Source organism: Bombus terrestris, chromosome 14 (genome assembly GCF_910591885.1).
Source record: "Bombus terrestris chromosome 14, iyBomTerr1.2, whole genome shotgun sequence".
NCBI classification, from domain to species: domain Eukaryota; kingdom Metazoa; phylum Arthropoda; class Insecta; order Hymenoptera; family Apidae; genus Bombus; species Bombus terrestris.
This window is the reverse complement of record NC_063282.1, coordinates 1,156,033-1,176,454: the sequence shown is the minus strand read 5'-3', so window position 1 is coordinate 1,176,454 and position 20,422 is coordinate 1,156,033. Positions and strand designations below refer to the sequence as shown.

Here is a 20,422-nt window from a genome sequence, read left to right as displayed (position 1 = left end):
GCCGATTTTGCAGATCGGTGTGCGAGAAAGACGGCTCGGTAAGCGAAAAGTCGGAGTTCATGGATGAAAAGGGGGGTTGACGCGAGATATTCCGCGGTCACCGGTCGTTTCGTCTAGATTCGGTGGGAGCGGAGGTGCGAGGTGCGACTCAAAGTGGAACAACGCCGACCTAATTCGAGGTCGAAGCCCCAATTTTCGCCGAATTCGCTAGAGCGGGAGATCGACAACGGGACGACGGTAGTCATGACGACGTGACGTAATATCCAACGTCATCGACGAAGCGCAACGACCCGGCCGTACGTTTCTCGCCGCGCGACTAGATCGGAGGCTGAATGGGGTGGTGCGGTGCGCGGCGAATATTCGATTGTCCCGGTTTCGATTGATTCATTTTTGCGCACTGTTTGACGATCAGCTTCTCCCAAAGTCTCCCTATCTGGCGATTAAAATCCGAGAAACGAACGAACACCACCGTTCTTATGGATGCGCGTGTCTCTAATTTCATGTATGAAACAATGGCCCAGCGTATGGCGTGTGTACGCAGGATACAATTGCGTACATACGAACGCGCGCGCGACGATGCCAAGTTCGAAGGATAGAGACAAGCTGCAACCAGGTTTATTCAATCGCAAGCTCGGAATTAGGACGCGTTGTCGACGGCCTTCTCAATGACGTCAGTGACGTCACTAGTTTGGAAGGAGAACTAGGACAAACGGACTGAGAAAAAGGAACGACGCGACGCACGAAATCAGCGATCGTCGCCCTAGCTACCACCGTCTACCCCGCCTCACCCCTCACCTCCCTCCACTTTCTCGCAGGAAAGCAACGTGTATTTCAGTTTCGGCTATTTCGGTCATCTTTTTCGGGTCTTCTTGAAAATCACCTGCGTTTCGCCGAGTCTAAGAAAAGATAGCGAGTCTCGAAATACGAATAGGAAGGTAAAACGAGAGACGAATGGAAGATAGACTTTTGTAAGCAACTGATTAAATCGGAGACGAGGAGAATAATGGAAGAAAAGTAAAGAGAGGAGGACAAACAAAAATAAGCGCTATGGCGGTGGAAATGAATGTCACGCGTCCAGGTAACGACAAAGTATCCTGAAAACGATCCTTGAATGAACTATGGTATTTCGTAGGGACGACTGTAACAGCGATCTGGGTCAAAGAAGGGTCGTGAATGGCGTCGCTTTCCTCGAGTGACGTCACGGGGGTGCAAACCCCTGCAAGTGGGTCACTCGTTGATTCTGTCATGGCCGTAGCTATAAACGGACCAGGGACGTCCTTCCATGTTTCCACGTCTTTCAGCGAATCGTGTTCCGGTACGGGCACGTTGCGTACAGATCGGCCGGAACGACGTTGTTTCTCTGACGACGTGCTCCGGACACGAGAACGGAAACCTTCCGTCCTGTCAATTATTTCGAAGCAAACGCAATCACGGTGTCGTTAACTGACCGGCTGTTGCTCGATTTAACTTCATCCTTCGTAAAAGTCTCTGCCTCGGATAATTCGAGTAAAGAGCGTAATTCGTAAGAGGATAAAATAGTGGGAGGATGTTAATGGTACGGGAAGGCTATAAATGCGAACGTCAGTTTGAATGAAAAACGTTTATTTGAAACGTAAACTACGTGTAGTATCGACATAGGTAATACTTAATATAAAATATTCAGTCCTGAGAATCTGCATTTCTCGCATATTCTGTCATTCTCGCTTTTTTTTTCTGTTCTTGTATTTTCGCGCGAGAATCATCGCGCATACGCGAATTCGAATTCGCGAAGACATTTATTAGGCGTGTGTTAGCGTTCTATTTTTTCTCCTCGCAAGATATCGTACATCTGTGTGCCAATTTTTTCGCGACATACCATGTAACTCACGCGGTAAATATTTACAAGGCACTGAAAGATCGCGTATACGTTCCGCGATTACGTTCGCCTTCACGTAAATGAGAACTTTCGACGATAGTTTAAGAAAAAGATTTCCCTTCGCCATGGTTTCGTTCGGATTCGTTTCGCCGCAACCGTTCGACTCACCGGCGTCCGTCTTTCGAGTATCGTTATTGTCCGTGTTATTCTCGTCTTGCGTGAGAATGAAACTGGAACGAAAACGAGGTCGAAAACAGAACGATCCGCTCCTTTTTCATCGCGACACTCGCCAAGCGTCTGTTAGCACAGCAGGCCTTGCGAAAGAAGGAACAGAAACTTCGCAAACTCGTTTAACGTCTCGCCGTAGCACGCACACGCTCGAATTTGCTAGTCTCGAGCGAACGATTGCGCTGAACGAAGTTCACGATACCATTTGCGAATCGTGATATGTTTTAAAAGTATCCTTAACGAACAAGTAATTCTAATCTATCTGAAATATTCACGACCGAACGTTACGTCGGACGGTTAGCGATAAAGATCGCGCGAGATCGCGAACGTTTCGTTTCGATTCTTTCGACGATCGTTTCCATCCATTCGTTCCTTATAAAAAAAGCACCAGAGTTGAGCGATCTCGACGCGTTCACACGTAATTGACTCGTATATCGCGATAACCGACCTCGGTTTCGCGACGATATAATAACTTTTCGCGAAACGACGTTTCGATAGAAGCGCATTGAGAATGTGTTTCTTCCATCTTGTTTTATTCCTCTTTGCACTTGCGATCGAAACGCATCGCCGATTAATCGTCAACTATGGAATTCGTTGGCGTGTAACGTAATTGGTATCGCTATTGTACATGTTTTTATCGAGTGTACTAATCGTTTGCTACAAAAGGTAGGTACATACATGCTTACATGGCTACGTTCTGTCTACGTGATCTATCTCGTTTACGAATAAGAGACCAACAACTTAAAACACAATGTACTTGTACGTCGACGCACCTCTACCTACGACGAACGCAACTTTCCCGCACTTTTCGCCTTCTTCTCTCCCAAGCGACCAACGGCCAATCGAATACGATCGGCCTGCAACGAAAGAAAATCTCGACGGAGGAAGAAGCGCGCCGGATATGCTTTCCGCGAAGTTTCCGGGAGAGCGAAAGATGCGTCCGTTACAATTATTTCGCTCGTATCGCTCTAAGTTCGTATACATTTTGATCCACTCGTTTGGTCGAGGTTTGAAAAAACAGCGGCGAGGAAACGGCCGCGATTGACAAAAGTAGAAAGTACGGAAACGGAAGCGTGTGCTACGAATTCGTGTAGATCGTGCGAGCAAACATCTCGTACGCAAAGAATGGTCCAACAGCGGAAGGTCCGTTCGGTTGTATGCGCGATTTAATATCGAGACGATCGCGCAACGAAACTCGAAATCGTTTGTAATGAGATAGATAGATAGAGAGATGGACAGATAGATAGATAGATAGATAGATAGAGAGAGAGAGAGAGAGAGAAAGAGGGCGAAAGAGAGAGAGACCGGAATTGAGCGAGTGTATCGTGTAAAACGGATGAAACTTGGATGAACCGAGTGAACCGGCTTCGACTCGAATCGCCATCGATCGTGATTGCTTCTTATCGGTAGAGACCAACGGTATCTTGACAGGAACAGGGCATCGTCAATTGCTGTGCCATGTTCCTTGGAACCCTCTGCGTCGGTAGGCCCGAAAGACCTCTGACGTACGTGTAGGACACCGGACTGCGTAGGATTCTCTTAGGGCTCTTCTTCGCGTGCTTGTTCTCCTTCCCTTCCCACTTGGAGGATATCTTGAGAGTTTGAAGCGCTCTTCGAAGAGCATCTGCCGTGCTGGATCTTTTCAACGAGTCGCTGTCGGTGCTGCTGTGGGCGTCCGATGGACTCGAGGAGTACGAAAGCGACTCCGAAGTTCTTCCAACGCCTCTAACGTCTCCAGGGCTCCAAGAACGCGAGGACTTGGCTCGAACTCGCTCCGAACTTCTTTGAATGCTAGAAAGTCTCTCCTGAGAACGAGTTGGTCGGCCACGAAGTCGGTCCAGGTAGCAATGGGTTCTCGGCGATCTGGTGGCGCGGCATAATCGTTCGCTGCTTCCGCGACGCGACAGTCTTTCCGCGCTTCCGGTACTTCCACCGCTGCTGCAACCACTGTCCGTGCTGCACTCGTCGTCTCCAAATTCTTGTTTCGAAGAACCAGGACCCACGGTCGGGCTGACTCTTCGTTTACCGTCGCCCTTTTGATGCTCTCGGCGACGATCGTCTTCCGGATCGGTCAATCTAGTCGTGTCCTCCATTCTCAGTGACGTACGAAAGCCACCGATTCGATCGAGATCGCGGACGAAAATCTGCACCGTTCGGTTAGCCAGCTCGCAAATTTCGTTTCGTTCGATTAGAACTCGTTCGTTCAGGATCAACTCGAGTTTCGTTCGATCGCGCTCAGTCGTTGACTCGCTGACTTTCGCGTAAACGATGGCAAATGCGCGCCCTTTTTGTCACGGTTGATCAATTTCTGTGCGGCTAATCGATTCCACACTCGTTTCACTGTGCTTATACTTGCGTAAAACGATGCTTTCGAAGAGAAACTAGTGCTTCGTTGTAGATCGGTCGTTGATCTTTTATTTTCACCCGTTCTCCACTGTTCTGTATTCTTATTAGTTACAGGATGCTTTTTCTGTCTTTCTCCAAGTTGTTCATCCTTGTGTGCCAGAAGAACAGTTTTAATCGCAAACACGCGTTTTATCAATTTGTCGTTGATTGCCGGGTTTGCCGTGTGTATTTCGCACGCTTTCGTGAGCGAACTGAGACTCGGAGACTCGCGTTCTTCTCTTATATAGCGTCGCGGCTTTGCCGAGGGTGCGCGCATGTCCTCTCCGCCACGTGAGGGTTCGTGTCGTATCTGCGAGGACGCGATATCGGGATGAATGCGACCGACGCGGTTCTCGGACGCTGCTCGTCCGAAACGCGATTCACCAATCGGCGCCATTTTCGTTATTTTCGGACCATTCGCTTCGATTTCTCTCGATCGAATCGCACACTTATTTTTAATCGACTCACGTCGATCGTATTTCGATCAAAATGCATTTTCTCAAACAGCGGATCCACGAATCACGAATAAAGAAGAAGCGCTTAAGCGCGTATAAGTGCTTCTTTTTTTAGGCTGGACCATATATTCCTAATGACGTAACGAACGGAGAACATCGAACCTCCTTTGTAGTAGACGATCGATACGTCGAATACTCTTGGTGAAACGAATTCGTTAAAATTAGCAATGCCGCGATTTAATGGACGCCGATTAAGAGAGTGGGACGAGCAATCGAGGTAGTAGATAAGGGCAAAAGAGGGCAATAATGGGGACAGTACAAGTATTGTATCGCGTCTCGAAGCAGAGAGGTCGGTGAACTGCAGCGTGCGATCGATGCCAAGGGGTGGATGTACCATGCAGGCTGATCGCATTGCCGCCAGCGCTGGATGCACCCGGATAATCAATAATTTTGTAAATAACGACACGAACCAGGAATACAAGATAATACGTAGGAAATATTAATATATCGAAATACGGAAACAAACATATCGAATATAGAAATTAATATATAAGCGAAAATGCATCGCACCCCGACTGTTAGCTCCTAATGCAGCGTAACGAGGGACGTAACGAGGTTCGTCGTAACAGAATAGAACGATTCGGTTATATGTAGATTTCCCCTTCCTTTTCCTCGTAGACGCTTTCGTACGATGATACACGGTGACGCGAAGAAAAATTTCATTCTCGATGTTATTACGGTAACACGTGTTGCGGTGCCAAGAATATTGCGAAGCGGAACACGTTGCTGTCTCGAAACGCAACGTGACGTAGTGCATGTTCACCGAAGACAATTTGCTCGATTTCATTGGAAAATTCGTGTATGTTAAACCTTTAGCGGATTAACAGCATATTGGACGAAGCAGCAGCGAACCACGAACGGCACATCCAGTACACGACGTACGCGAGGACATTGCATTTACCTTTTACGTAACGATTCTGGTATTGTTGTTGCCGCATAATTGATTCGTCGTTTGTAGAAACAAAAGGCCGCCATGGCCTTGCTCGATTTCAACGAAACGCAACGATTCCTCCCTTGTCATCGATGGCGAATTTCTGGCTCGAATTCTTCTTCTGGGTATAATAGCGAGACCAGTCGCCGACACGTTTGACATTTTCAAACGACCGTGTGTACCGTGAACCCTTGTATTTTCATCCACTCCTTTCTATAGCGCGTTGTCTATTTCCTTCGTATCCGCTACATTCTTACCATCTTTCGTCGCACGTTCCATCGCTTCTAAATCGAAATCGCTATGCTTTCGATGCGCTTGTCCACGGTTCGCTTGGCTCTCGCGGATACGCTCGACGAACCACGCGAGATACGACGTATTACGTTCGCTTCGAAGGAGTGGAGAACGCGATAGTTTATCCAAGAAAGCGACAGTGCAACGATTGTCTCGCGAAATCGTCCAAACTCGGACAGCAGTTCGAACATCAGCTGGAATAAGCATTCGATGAAGAGTGCGCGCTAGGCTTTTCGCCCAGTTGATTCTTCCGATCTTACTACAAACGAATATTTCTTATTTGTTCGATCGCACTTAAGAGTGCATACGCGTGCCACTCCGCATATTCCGATACGCGAACACACATTTTTATATGACATAAGTGGGTGGAGAACGATTATTCAGAGTGCGGTCACGCCTACGTTCATTCTTATATAATTGAATTTACAGAGTAACGAGGAATCACGTAACGAGCTGTGCGCGATAGATTCATTAACGAATAAACAAGTAATCGTCGAAATGTAAACTACGGGACATCAAGAAACATGTACGCGTATCGAGGAAATAAGAAAGCCCTTTGCGTTTAAACAGTTTTATTGATACCGAATCTAAAAGTATAAGAACATTGTCGGAGAATCGAAGCACGAACGATACTTCACGGAAAGTACAGAGATGCGATTATTGATCTTTTCAGGATGAGAAAGAGATGAGTCGATTGGTTGATTACTCGATGGTTCGGTTCGGTCGCTTGATCGCTCGATCGATCCATGTCGTCTCGTCGATCCTATTAGACGACGTAGCCTTTATAGATGTAAGAGGAAGCAGGCGCGTAACTAGCAACCGGAATAGGCGGGTAGTTGGAGTAGAGAAGGGGTGTTCCAATGTTTGAGAGAAGAGCTGGTGCAGCCAATGGAGCGGCGGCCAGGGGAGCGGCGACCAGAGACGCCGAGGGTGCCGGACCTGGTGCTGGAGCCGGGGCTGGTGCAGGAGCCGGCGACGGTGCAGCCAACGCGACCGCCAATAATCCAGCGAACAACAGCTACGCTCACAAAAATTCGATCAAGAGGAGATTCTCCCTTTGCTTACCCTGTTTCCGTCTGCACTATCTAGCACTCGATCTCCAGCACTCACCGTTTTGAACATGGTTGTGGTTGAAACGTGTGGATACACTACGTAAAAGCTGAGACGACTATACCTCAATTCCCGAGGAAACGCTGCTTATATAGGGGAAACCGCGACAAAGATTCTCATCTCTCTACATCCCCCTTCCTTTTATCCATCTCTCTACATCTCGTTCCTTTTACCCGTCTCTGGTATTCCACGAAGGGCAACAGCCGGTCTTCGAAGCAGACCATGAACGGGACACTCGCTTCCTTCTTGTTGGTACGCGCAATTTTTTCCACCGACCGACCAATCGACTTCTCCCTTTGTGCCTCTCTGCGAACGTTTTCCCGTGTATCGACCAACTACCGGCGAATCGCGGATTTCTTCAAGGTTGCGCGGGACCAGGCGTGTCCCAACAATACGCGCCATTTCCTTCTTTTTCGAGTCTACGTTCGAGCAACTTTTTTCCATCGAACACAAACAGGTTTTCCCCTTTTCTCCAGCATCGCGTTGTCCTTGCGACTTCGAAAAACGATTGACGATCCGAGGATAGCTTAATGGCTCGTTGGCTACGAGGTACGAACGACAACCACCGTCTGCCGACCTGCTCGAAATAATTATTAACATCCGCGGAACGATCGTTTGTCCTTCCCACGCTCCTAGAGCGCTTTATCCCGTCAAGAAAGAATAGCAAAGTAGAAGAGACACGATGCATGGGACGAATTCGAAATTATGCGACTTTTAATACAGCTTTCCTCCGCTTGTCGATTCCAAATTGGAAGAAATAACGATGAAATTAACGAACGTAATGCCAGCCTGTCGTACCTTCCGTGTCGAGATACGAGATGTATCACGACCGAAGGGGAAACAACGTTTGCTGGTCTCACTCGGACTCGACGAACTTGAACTTGAGAAAAAAGCGTTTGCTTTACCTTGGAGGTGTTCAGCCTTGTGGTAATCGAGAGAAAGATAGAGCGAGCGAAACACAGAGACAAAGGAGGGATGCGAGTGACCAGATCGAGCGAGTGAGAGGCGTAGGAAAACGATCGATCAAAACAAAATGTAACGATCGGAGAAAAAACAGAAACGCGACTAATCGAACAATCTTTTTTAACCAGACCAAATAGGATGTGCGGATTAGATGTGTAATAAAGTCGGATATAAAAGTAGACTATTTAAATGAGGCTGAGAGAGAGAGAGGGGGGGAGAGAGAGAGAGAGAGAGAGAGAGACAAACCGAGACTAGGTAAAAAATGATGAAAAACTAGATGAAAGTAGTAGCAGATAGATCGTGTGGGAAGCAGAACGACCCGCGTAATCACTGAGCCGGCTTTGTAACCTTGTTGTGCGTTCCAACCGGACAAGCACGTAGTCGAGAGGGTTATACAATTGCTCGGTCTGGTTGCTTACGTAATTTCGTGATACTCGTAGAAGTGTCCGCCCTGTGCTTCTCTTTCGATCAAGGTCATCGAAATCGATCGATCCATTTGTTGCGAGTGATAGCTACCAAACGCGAGCAGTTTGAAAATACGATACAGGATGAGGAACGCGTCGCGTCGCGTCGCGTCGCCCCCGCCCGCGCTGTAACGAGCGAGGGAGCGCGTGAAAACGGCCGATGTTTCGCGCCCGGCATTCCAATGCGACCGCAACCAACAAAATTGATACGAAGGTGACTACACCAAGGAGGTCGGAACTTTCGCAGGCCCCGCATCCACCGTTCTTTTCGTAAGTCCACCACCCCATCAGCGTCGGACATTGGTATAAAGCGAGGACGCTTCCACGATTCTGCACTCATCGCTCAACAGCCGAAACAAACACACAAGCTCGACAATGATCAAGACAGCGGTAAGTGGTTTAATCGCGATCGAGATGATCCAAACTTTGTTTAAATCCTAATATATATATATACATATAGAAAGAAAATGAAAAACTTTATTTTCAAAACTATTGCTTTCCGCAGTGCATCGTTCTCTTCGTAGCAGCCGTGGCGTCTGCTGGACTTCTCCACGCCCCTTTGGTTGCTTCTCCAGCGGCGATTGCTGCTGTTCCAGCACCGATCGTAACTGCTAGGAGCAGTCAAGTCGTAGCTAGGAACTACAATACATTCGCTGCCGCACCACTGGCATATACCGCCGCCGTACCTGCAGCCGTGCACGCGGCCATACCAGCAGCATCCGCACCGATTACCCTCGCTGCCGCCGCACCTGCTGCACCATTGCCATACGCTGCACTCGCCTACACCGCCCATCTATGATTTCACCCCTGATACTCCGATCGCCTGTCCAAATCTTTATTTTTAAGTTTTTCTTTTTCATGGAATAAATTGCAACTTAAAACGAAAACAAACGATCGTTCTTTCGTACTTGCATCTACCTCGAATATTCAACCTCCGCTATAACATCCCCATCGTATGCTGTAACGCAATCCGCAATTGATCACGGTTTTCCTCCGACACCCTACGCTTTGTTACCGTATGTATCTTTTTATAGGAGTATCTACTAGAAAGAAATCGAATCTAATTAAAACTATGACACGTCAATGAACGACGAAACGATTCTTTCTTATGGATCATTACAGTGGCGATTGATAGGTAGGAATTAATGAACGAATCGATTGAGAAATGAATGGTAATAGGAATTATATAGGAAAATACAAGTTTGCTTGTTTACGATCTATTCGTAATCCCTACGGTCCATGCAACTCCTGTCGAAACAATTGCATACGTCGTGCCATTGTTCCAAGTAGCCAGAGATGGTACAAAGGATGCTGCGTTGCATGAGTCAGATCATTATCGCTGTAATTACTGACCCTCTGTAAATTGCATTACGGTGTTATCAAAATAAATTCATTATACGGATGTAACCTAAAGGAAAACGCGTTTCTTTCATCTTTCCACCGTATCAGAAGTTTTTAAAAATAAACAAACTTTGCTACATCGAACGATCGATCGTCGGACCATCGTCGAACATCTTTAAAAGAAAAGTTTACGCGTTATTTTTCCAAATTCTTTTTTCTTACAATTGTTTCCTAAAGCCAAAACGTATCGATGAAAAGTAGGACATCCGTACAGGGTCAAGAGTGAAGTTCGATACAGTATTCCGTATCGATAAATCAAGGGAAAGTTACGAGGAGCAAGTTGATGAACAAATCCACGTTTCCAGTCGGAAATTCGAGTCACGTTCGACGAACGATCTTCGAAACTTGCGATGTCCCAATCGTCGTAGACGCAGTACGTACGGCCGCGTTTCGTATTTGGAACGAGCATGAGCCGCACCCAATGTATATCACTGGTTGAAACTGAACTGCAAACGACATCGATGTCTTCGTTATTGTTGCGTCAATTTTAACTTCGCGAATATCCCGAATAGCCACATTTAATAAGCGATAAGCGGCATTTAAAGGGCGGTTCCACTCTAGTCTCAGTTCGTGTTGCTACGATGTAAACCAGAATGGACAAAGAATATGATGGAAATTTAAGAAACGACGGTACTTTCAAGCTTGAGTATCAAGTTGTCGATTCTTTTCGTTCTTAAGATTCGTTTCGTAGAGTAAGTAATAAAGAAAAAAGAAAATAGCTTTTTAATAATTCTGATTCACGCGACAGCAACACGTTCGTCAAAGGTATATCGTCAAAGAATTATTGGTCAACTGCAACTTGCGATATTTTGTCGATCATTTCAGGAAATACAATTTCCAGAAAAACGCGTTTAAAAGTTACACGTCGTATCGTACAAGCTATGCATTCTCACCTTTAAATTTTACAAATTCGAGAACATAGTTTCGGTGAACGAATCTCTATTCTCAGAAAATGCAAGATAATTCATTTTCTTTTAAGTTGCGAACCTAGATACCCCGTTAAGGAAAATAAAAGATTTCGTTAGCCTGCAAAATCTGTCTATGAGAGCTGAATAGCAAACGCGCATCTTGCAGCGATGTAACTCATCCTACAATGGTCGTTGTTGTTGGCAAGCGAAAATTTCCAACATTTTTCATCGTTTCACCCTAACGTTCATTCCCTTCGACGATTTACGATATGCGACTGTGTACCATACCGTCCATCGTCGTATGGTATACGACTGTGGCAAAGGAAAAATGTTACGGACAAAGGGCGTTCGAAGGCAACGTATATCCGCGGTGAACGACACCGAGCAGCCACGTGGAGCAGCGCGATCAGGAACCACGAGGATAATGTTTAAAAAAGTTAGAGAAAAAAAAAAGAAGGCCGTAGATTCGGCCATAGAGACAGTTACTGTATAATAGCAGGCGTGGCCTAAAACGAGCAAAGTTAATCCGATATGCAGAAGCGTGTTTCTGTCGTATCGTACCGCGAACCGGTGTTGCGAACATGTTCGTAGTGGGAGTATATTACCGGACGAAACAGAGTATAAAAGAGCTCTAGCTAATCCATATGACAGTACAGTTGTCTGTTGTTATCCACTCGATACACTTTCGAGACCTCAACAAGTAAAAATGTTCGCCATGAAATTCTTGGTAAGTTGATCGAGAAGCAAGTTGTAATCGCTTCTCGTGGACAAGCCCAATCGAGAGAATAGATCGGGGGAACGAGCAAGTTTCGATAATAGATGTTCCCTATTCCTCCACGCTTCTTCTTGGTAGTTTGGATAATGGGATTTAATCGATCCTTGATGACTCGTTGTGTTCTTCTCCTGTAGTTTTCATACGAATAAGAATCATAATAATCGATTTGTTTACTCTTTTCGTAAAATAGTGTCTTGCGTTTATTATTACAAACAATTGGTTACATTTTCTTCAAGTCAAAAAAGCGTGATTTTTTTTATCAAAGAACAGGGTTGTGGCTCGATCAATTACGAGATTAAACATAAGATAAGGTTTCTACTTTTAAAGATAGAAATACGCGTGACAGTAGATTCAAATTCTCGACATGTTTATCTCGACATTACGATTTTCAGTCGTCGTATATCAGTACGTACGTTGTTCGTTACAAATACCCTTTGATATCATGCTCAACCGTGGTTCGATCCATCGATGATCGAGTTTCGTAATTGATCTACTTGTATAAACAAAGATAAACGATAAAAAGATTCTATCGCGATAAGCGGGCGCGAAAGGAAAGTTCAAACGATAAACCGAAACTAATCTGTTAATTTTTGTCAAAGGTTGTGTTCGCCGGTTTAGTCGCTGCCTGTTCGGCCGGTTTGTTGCCAGCAGCGGTACCAGCAGCAGTGCCAGCAGCGATCGCGGCACCGGTTCCAGCAGCTTTGACGGTCGGAACCTACGCGACCAGCTATAACGCGCACGCGATTAATCACGCGGTCGCTGCACCGTACATCGCCAGCCCTGTGATCGCCCACGCCGCCGCTGCTCCGCTCGCGTATTCCAGCTTCCCTGCCGCGACCCTCATCGCTGGCAGACGCTGAAAATCGTACCGAAACCGCGTCACCGTTCGAGGACAGTGCAGCCACAGAGAGACATCCGGTTACGTTCCAACGCAATGGCCATACCAATCGTGAAACAACCGATTAACCTTCGATACTACCATCCCCACTACAGCAACAAGATCCTGGACCTCGGTGAATGTCATTGATCCGCAATTACAAATGGATGCCGACGACGTTTCAGGATGTTTCCGTTTTCGGTTTTCACTCCTCACCTTCTTTTATTACTCTTGATCGACAGACCTTTCGCTCGCTTTTTCATTTTGCAAAAAAAAACAATAAAAAAGATTTTTCTCCCTTTGAAAACTTGGTCTTTGCCTATTTTATCCTACCACCACGTGTATATGTTTCTTCCTTTCTGTATTATTTCTTTCGTATTTTCGTATTTTGGGCTTTTGGAGAGAAAGAGGAACAAGTTTATTGTATTTCGATGATATCGAGAAGGCAGAGGGAGAGAGATAGATGAATATAAAGTTGACCAGACAAACGATAGACGATAGACGACGAAAAATCCAAGGCAACCGCGAAACAAACGACAACTCGTTGATTACTCTCGCCGACTTTATGCTTTTTCATGTTCCTACGTATCCCCGTGACGAACTCGTGGCTTCGCAGCGATTTCTCAATAATTTTGTAAAATATAGAACTTATAAAGGGCTAGAGGTAAGGGAAAGGCGGATAGATACGATCAGCGGCGAAGGAAGATCGAATACGAAGATCGTAGAGGAAGAAGAATAGAGAAATGCGTGAAATCGCTCATCTCCAAGCTGGCCAATGCGGCAATCAGATAGGAGCTAAGGTATTGCTCACGAATTTAACCCGTTAAAGACCAAACGTCGAAATAACAGTGAAAATTGCGTGTACACGATATTATCGAGATATGTAAAAAGTTTCAAAGTCCGAATTTTTCAATTTTTTATTGTTTTTGATGAATTTTTATTATGCATATCCGTTTCGTATCACGTTCATATTGCTCTTTGATAAAATCTATTATTTTTTATCGTTTTCATCAGACACATTAGTTTTAGATAACGTTTAATTGTCATGACGTGTTTCAAATATCATTTCGAACCGATACAATAAATCAAAGCGCTTCTTTATGGCTTCGACGAAGAATTAAACGAATCGAAATATTTTAAAATATCCTTTTATGGTCGTAATTCGCGACAGTTAAGCTTCTATGTTCCCAAGCTCATCCGATACTTATTTTTTGATAGTTTTGGGAAGTGATCTCCGACGAGCATGGTATCGATCCAACGGGCACTTATCACGGTGATTCCGATCTCCAGCTAGAACGTATAAACGTTTATTACAACGAAGCGTCAGGTGGAAAGTATGTTCCTAGGGCGATCCTGGTCGACCTAGAGCCCGGTACCATGGACGCAGTGCGCTCTGGACCGTTCGGTCAGATATTTCGACCGGACAATTTTGTTTTTGGACAGAGCGGCGCCGGCAATAATTGGGCTAAAGGGCACTATACCGAAGGAGCGGAACTCGTCGATTCCGTTCTCGACGTTGTACGAAAAGAAGCCGAAAGCTGCGATTGTCTTCAAGGGTTTCAGTTAACGCATTCTCTTGGCGGTGGAACAGGCGCTGGAATGGGCACATTGCTTATTTCGAAGATTCGCGAGGAATACCCGGACAGAATTATGATGACGTTTAGCGTGGTGCCCTCTCCGAAGGTATTCTTTCCCTTTAATTGTTTCTGTTTGAAGTACGGTGGAATATTTAACACGATGATCGATCTGAAGCCGAGTGCATAGGAAAATTTGATTCGCTCTTTAAATAAATATAAAACAAATAAAATTCTCTAAAGGGTATTCTAATTGTTATTTATCTATAAAGTATGAGCGCATAAAGCTTCCTACGCGATTCGATATTTAATATACGATCGAGTGTTTTGTTTTATAAGCCCGTTTTATGGAACGGCGTGTATCATGACATTTGAGTTAACTCGTAAATAAAAATGTTGCTTGTTTACAAATGGGCTTTTCGAACTCGGGAAAGTTGAACTTTGTCCAACATTTTAAACGAAACACTTCATAACCTGTTGTAAAGAATCGGAAAAATAGATCTCGTGTGTTTACAGGTATCAGACACCGTGGTGGAGCCTTATAACTGCACTCTATCCGTGCATCAGTTGGTTGAAAATACAGACGAATCTTACTGTATCGACAACGAAGCCCTCTATGATATTTGTTTCCGTACTTTAAAGTTAACAACACCAACCTACGGCGACTTGAATCACCTGGTGAGCGCGACGCTTAGCGGGGTAACCACGTGTTTAAGATTCCCTGGACAGCTAAACGCTGATTTGCGTAAACTCGCTGTAAATATGGTGCCCTTTCCTCGACTGCATTTCTTTATTCCTGGCTTCGCGCCTCTAACGTCCAGGTATAGTATCGCGTAACTATTTGCTATCGCTAATTGTTCGAGAGAAACGAAAGAGTTTGTCACATCGCGTATACTGTTCGTTCTGAGACAGAGGCTCGCAGCAGTACAGAGCTCTCACGGTACCAGAACTCACGCAACAAATGTTCGACGCAAAAAATATGATGGCAGCGTGCGATCCTCGTCATGGTCGTTACTTGACAGTCGCAGCTGTTTTTCGAGGGAGAATGTCGATGAAAGAGGTGGACGAGCAAATGCTCAATATCCAGAATAAAAACAGTAGTTACTTCGTCGAGTGGATTCCCAGTAACGTTAAGACCGCTGTCTGCGATATTCCTCCTCGCGGATTAAAAATGTCGGCGACTTTCATTGGAAACTCGACGGCCATTCAGGTATACTTGATGGGAACGATACAGCGCAGTTGTAAGTTACAGTTTTGAGGAAAGAGGCCCGTTAATGTTGCCACGCCCAGGGCCATATACGTTCTTTAGATGCAATTTACGTCTTGAATTGCACAAGTTATTCGCTGATTAATATTCTGCTTAATATCTTTCATTAAAATTATATGCTATTAAAATCCTGTCTCTCCTTGGTTGTTAAAAAAAATACGACGTACACCTCCTTTCATAATTTTACCGCGTAGCATTAATCCAGATTATCAGGAAAATGATTAATCGGTCTATGCAAGATAACAACTCGGAATATGAGAACAAATTTTGTTAAAATTCCATCACGATCTTTCGATTCGAATCTTAGTCTTGAAACTGGCTTGTTTCCCCCGAAATATCTCAATTGCGATCGTCGACGCTCTCCCCGCTGATATTACGACCGTGCTGTATCGTATCCACCTTCGATAAATCAACTTATCGAGTACGATTCTATCAAACGAAAGAGACAACAATTATCATCACTAATCTCCTGTTTTTCATTTTATTTTTTAAATGCGAATTTAGGAATTGTTCAAAAGAGTATCGGAACAATTTACGGCGATGTTCAGGCGGAAAGCTTTCCTGCATTGGTATACAGGAGAGGGTATGGATGAAATGGAATTCACCGAAGCTGAGAGCAATATGAACGATTTGGTTTCCGAATACCAGCAATATCAAGAAGCCACCGCCGAGGAAGAAGGCGAGTTTGACGAGGAAGAAGAGGGCGAGGGTGAACATCCGTGAGCTTGAATTATCTTTACAAAAGTATATATACATATATGACGAATTTCGTTTCTTATAAAAATACGCATGTATCACACGAACTGGTATTGCGATTAAAATAGATTTTCTCCTTACACGTTCTCAACTCTTCCATCACACTCTTTCCCCAACATCTCGTTTATCCTCTAACAATAAGACAGCGTATTGTATCTTTAAAAAACACATCAACTACGTTCCTTCAATATACTGTATAAAACCAACCACAATACGATTTTTTCTTAGCAAGTTGAACATCACAAATGAAAAACCAGATACGTTATATTTCTTGTCTTTTATAGAAGAACAATTTTACAATTCGATATACAATCGATCGGTTTCGATCGTATTTAATTTCAGGATCAAATACTTCCGTATTTCTACTACTTTTTTGAATATTTAAGAAATCTTTGCAGGGCCAGATACCATTAGATTTTATCCAATCGTTGAAACTTTTATTTGAAAAAAAACAGCATCTCGTATAAGCTAGCCCTACCAGGTGATTTTTTCTTCGATTACTTTATATCAAAATGTTTATTAACCATCAATTATTACATCATAACGCGTAGTCTTTCTCGTGCCATCTTCGATTGTCTTCAACGAATTCAGTATTCAATCGGCTAACGATATAGTAACCATCGATAAATCTCGTTTCCCTTGATCCGTTTAGCGGAAAGTTTCCCATGCATTTATGCACGGCTGTGTGTTCTCTGTCTCGTAATAAATGCCGCTGATGCATAAGTGGTGAAAGCATACGACGTCGAAGCCTCAACGATCGACCATGAATCATCGAGCGTCCCACGAGAGAATGAAACGATAGCATTGTCAACGGTATTGTTATACTCGAGGTGGTTCGCGGTTCTTTCACGGGTTATGACGTTCTACATTCGATCGGTCGAGGTCCCTCCGAGATTACTACATTCGCGGTTGGCGAGGCACGAACAGACAACATCGCGTTCAAGACCTCGCTTTGCAAGTTATTTATCGTGTCTATACATCTTTTCGGTTCTTTCGTCCGCAATTTCTTCCTCTCGACTCTCGCGTTACAACCCGTTCCAATTTTATCCCTTAAACCCCGTCAGAGTTGCTCGAATTACCTGCAATCGCTCGGGAAAGTATTCGTACGCATGTAGAAATCTTTTAAGAATATGTTATTCGCGGATTTTGAAGTTTCACCAACATTAAACTCGTCTGTTGTAATCGAGTCGAAAGATAGAAAATATTTTCAAAATGTTAATTTTATCGGATAAAAAGTCACGGAACCCGCGTATAATTACCCAGAACAGTAGTTTTCAAAACCTATTTCTGTCTCTTGCTCTTAGTAATCCAGTCCAGTCATAACGCGATCTCATATAACACGTCGTTTTTTTGTTCACGTAACTGCTATGTTATACAGGTGCTAATTTGCCAGCAAAATCGTATCAGTCATGAATCTAATATATAACCGTAAGTATTTGTATGGAACATGTGATGACAAACACAGGTTACGAGCGTGCAAATATAACCAAAGCAGATGAAAATAGACTGTTACTATCGATTCTTGGAAATTTGTTTGTCGAGGTGACCAGGATTTGATCTAACACGGTGTAACTCTAGAATCTATATAGAACGATAGACGATAGTCGTAACGAACTCGTATTTATCGCAATTTCAGACGACGATAAACATCAGAAGCGATGCAACGGTGGATCACCGGCTTATTTCGATCAAACGATAACCAAGAAACAAAGTCGCCAAAGTACGATGCTCGCGCGAAACGCGATATTATCCGCGATCGCTATAAACCTCGAGTGATTCGAACCTCGAGGACGGCGGTCGCTTTTATAGCGAAGCATCCCCCATCTGCAAGAACTGGTTAACTTTTAACGACGCCAATCGAGAGTCTCGAAAATCCTGTCTGGTGCCGTAATCCGAAAGTCTTTGCACGATATCTGTCGGGAGGCCAAGGCCTTCCGGATTTGGGCGTTGCTAGGCTCACGGCTATCGGCGATCTCGTATCGGATCATTTCTTATACCGATTCGACCTCCGACGATCGACCGTTCTCTACACCAACCAAAACCTAATGGACGAGCGCGGTCGGCGAAGGTCGAGACAAGTATCAAAGATGAAAAAAAGCGTAAGCTCGTGGAGGACGAACTTTGTCGGATGGCGTTCACCAGACTAAAGAGACGTTTACGAAACGCGACCTTGCTACGAAATACGCGGTCGGCGGGCAGTAGTTGACAAATAAGAAAGATTGATGAGAGCGAAGGAAAGGGAGAGGGAGAGAGAGAGAGAGAGAGGAAAAGGAAGAAAAGATTTTAGATGAGGTGAACTGGTTCCGGGAAGAAGCAAACGCCGGGTGAATTACGAGAACACATGCATGGATTTTATGGAATCAAGTTGGTCGTTCGGTTTTGCAAACGGTGTCACAACATCCCCGCTTCTTTTGTCTCTAGCCTGGTGTAAGAGGCCTTCTAAACGACGCGACGCACGTCGGACTGCGTCGCGACGCGTTTCGGTAGCTCGCGGAGTGGGCGTTAAAACACGGCTCACCAATTGTTACATAATCGCGTTGCTGTTCGAAGTAAACACGCCTGTATAACGTAATCGGCATCGGCGTTAACTTCGATCGGTACAGGTGGGTTACGTTAGCGTGGAAATAGAGACCGGATTACGGGATGGGATTCGCGTATATTAATTAGCGAACGGTCGGTTAACTAACTGAAATTATCTCGAAATACGAAGGGTGTTTGCTCGTTATAGATATGGTCGATGGATCCTATAATCGGCGGATACAGTCACTGCTTTTCGTACAGGGTGAACTCGTTCGAATCTGTTCGATTCGAACTTGGACATAGGTACATGCGATACGCTCATCGAGCAAACGATAAGGAAGAAGAGGTGTCGATCGGCACAGGGTCGATGGTATTCGTCGATAACGAAAACGCGAAAAAAATACGGGGTCTTTCGAGTACGTTGCACGCGGATCCAGATCAGGATTCTCAGTCCTTGACAGTGTTCTCCCCACATGGAGCGCGAACCGAAACGAAAGGACCCTGAATCTGTCTAGTAACGAAGGTAGTGGGAAAAGTGGTAGGATAATCTCGTTCAGGACTAGTCGAATCGGCTGGAGTGGGTATTGTGTGTAAGTGCATGATCGAAACACCCGCTGTTGGTGGGAGAGGTCAACTTGGGGGAATAAAAGGGCAGCAACTCGACTTGTCAAGCATCATTCTGCTCTCAGCGATCTCAGCTGTTATAGCACGAAGCTTCTCCAAGTCTCTTTATCGAGCAACGACACAATTACCTTCGCAACCATGTACAAATTCGTCGCTCTTTTCGCTCTCTTCGCCTGTGCCTTGGCCGCTCCAGCACCGGAACCTGCACCAGGTTTCCTGGCTGCACCAGCGATTCATCCGGCGCCGCTCGTCGCCGCCGCACCACTCGCTGTCGCCCACACAGTGCCTGTCGCCACCAGCTACGCCAACACCTACAAAGTCTCCGTCAAGAGCCCGGTAGTCGCCGCATCTCCTTACTACGCTGCTCCCGTGGCCACCGCCGCCGTCGTCAAGACTGCCGCACCCATCGTCGCTGCTGCACCAGCCGCAACCGTCCTCGCTCACGCTCCGGTCGTCGCCGCATACTGAACCACGCTATACCACGATCAAACAACGGGTCCACATCTCCAGCCGCTCTAGTCGACCGTGCTCTCTCCGATCACGTCGATAACGAGATCGTTCCATCCGGCATCGGACATGACTCGAAGATCGACGCTGTCGGCTAATTATCGTCAATAAATTTTTGCTAATTTTCAATTTAAACGCTCGTGTCTCTTTCCTTCCTTTGTCACTGTTTCGTCGAATAACTCGTCTCCTAGTTCCTACTAGTAGCTCGTATTCTTCTCTGTCTTATACAGCAACTTTCGTGAAACCGTTCTTTTCGTCGCGTTTAACCACGATCCATTTTCCACGATCTATTTTACGAGTTCAACATTCGATTTAAAAATCGTTGCAATCGACAAATTTATTTTGCAATTTGATAAAGATTTTAGAGCAAGTTAAGAATTAGAATGAATTCAAATAAAGAAACGGAAAGTATCGGAGGAACAACGAGTGTCGTCGATATGAGAAAAATTTCCTCGGTAGGAAATTTGCTTG

The 20,422-nt window shown here is 45.1% G+C and overlaps 6 protein-coding genes across 6 annotated transcripts; 4 read left to right on the top strand and 2 right to left on the bottom strand.

The window, feature by feature from the left end:
* Positions 1–1,627: 1,627 nt before the first annotated feature.
* LOC105666435 lies at positions 1,628–4,859 on the bottom strand. Its single transcript, XM_020866571.2, has one exon. It carries the CDS (start codon positions 4,174–4,176, stop codon positions 3,484–3,486), a length of 693 nt encoding a protein of 230 aa, XP_020722230.1. The 5' UTR covers positions 4,177–4,859; the 3' UTR covers positions 1,628–3,483.
* Positions 4,860–6,760: 1,901 nt separating this feature from the next.
* On the bottom strand, positions 6,761–7,472 carry LOC100647550 (cyclin-dependent kinase inhibitor 1C). The gene is made up of 2 exons (XM_003400328.4): positions 7,316–7,472; positions 6,761–7,223 (listed from the first exon to the last, which is right to left on the bottom strand). The coding sequence occupies exons 1-2, from the start codon at positions 7,325–7,327 to the stop codon at positions 6,972–6,974; spliced, it is 264 nt and encodes an 87-aa protein (XP_003400376.1). The 5' UTR covers positions 7,328–7,472; the 3' UTR covers positions 6,761–6,971.
* A 1,502-nt stretch (positions 7,473–8,974) lies between these two features.
* LOC100647435 (protein kibra) lies at positions 8,975–9,633 on the top strand. Its single transcript, XM_003400327.4, has 2 exons — positions 8,975–9,132; positions 9,248–9,633. Exons 1-2 carry the CDS (start codon positions 9,118–9,120, stop codon positions 9,539–9,541), a joined length of 309 nt encoding a protein of 102 aa, XP_003400375.1. The 5' UTR covers positions 8,975–9,117; the 3' UTR covers positions 9,542–9,633.
* A 2,043-nt stretch (positions 9,634–11,676) lies between these two features.
* On the top strand, positions 11,677–13,010 carry LOC100647276. Its single transcript, XM_003400326.4, has 2 exons — positions 11,677–11,778; positions 12,426–13,010. The coding sequence occupies exons 1-2, from the start codon at positions 11,758–11,760 to the stop codon at positions 12,684–12,686; spliced, it is 282 nt and encodes a 93-aa protein (XP_003400374.1). The 5' UTR covers positions 11,677–11,757; the 3' UTR covers positions 12,687–13,010.
* Positions 13,011–13,084: 74 nt separating this feature from the next.
* LOC100647160 (tubulin beta chain-like) lies at positions 13,085–16,348 on the top strand. The gene is made up of 5 exons (XM_003400325.3): positions 13,085–13,503; positions 13,922–14,386; positions 14,794–15,098; positions 15,190–15,487; positions 16,049–16,348. Exons 1-5 carry the CDS (start codon positions 13,447–13,449, stop codon positions 16,265–16,267), a joined length of 1,344 nt encoding a protein of 447 aa, XP_003400373.1. The 5' UTR covers positions 13,085–13,446; the 3' UTR covers positions 16,268–16,348.
* Positions 16,349–19,464: 3,116 nt separating this feature from the next.
* Positions 19,465–20,086, top strand: LOC105666434 (cuticle protein 38). The gene has a single exon (XM_012315761.3). The coding sequence runs from the start codon at positions 19,583–19,585 to the stop codon at positions 19,910–19,912; it is 330 nt and encodes a 109-aa protein (XP_012171151.1). The 5' UTR covers positions 19,465–19,582; the 3' UTR covers positions 19,913–20,086.
* The last annotated feature ends 336 nt before the right edge of the window (positions 20,087–20,422 follow it).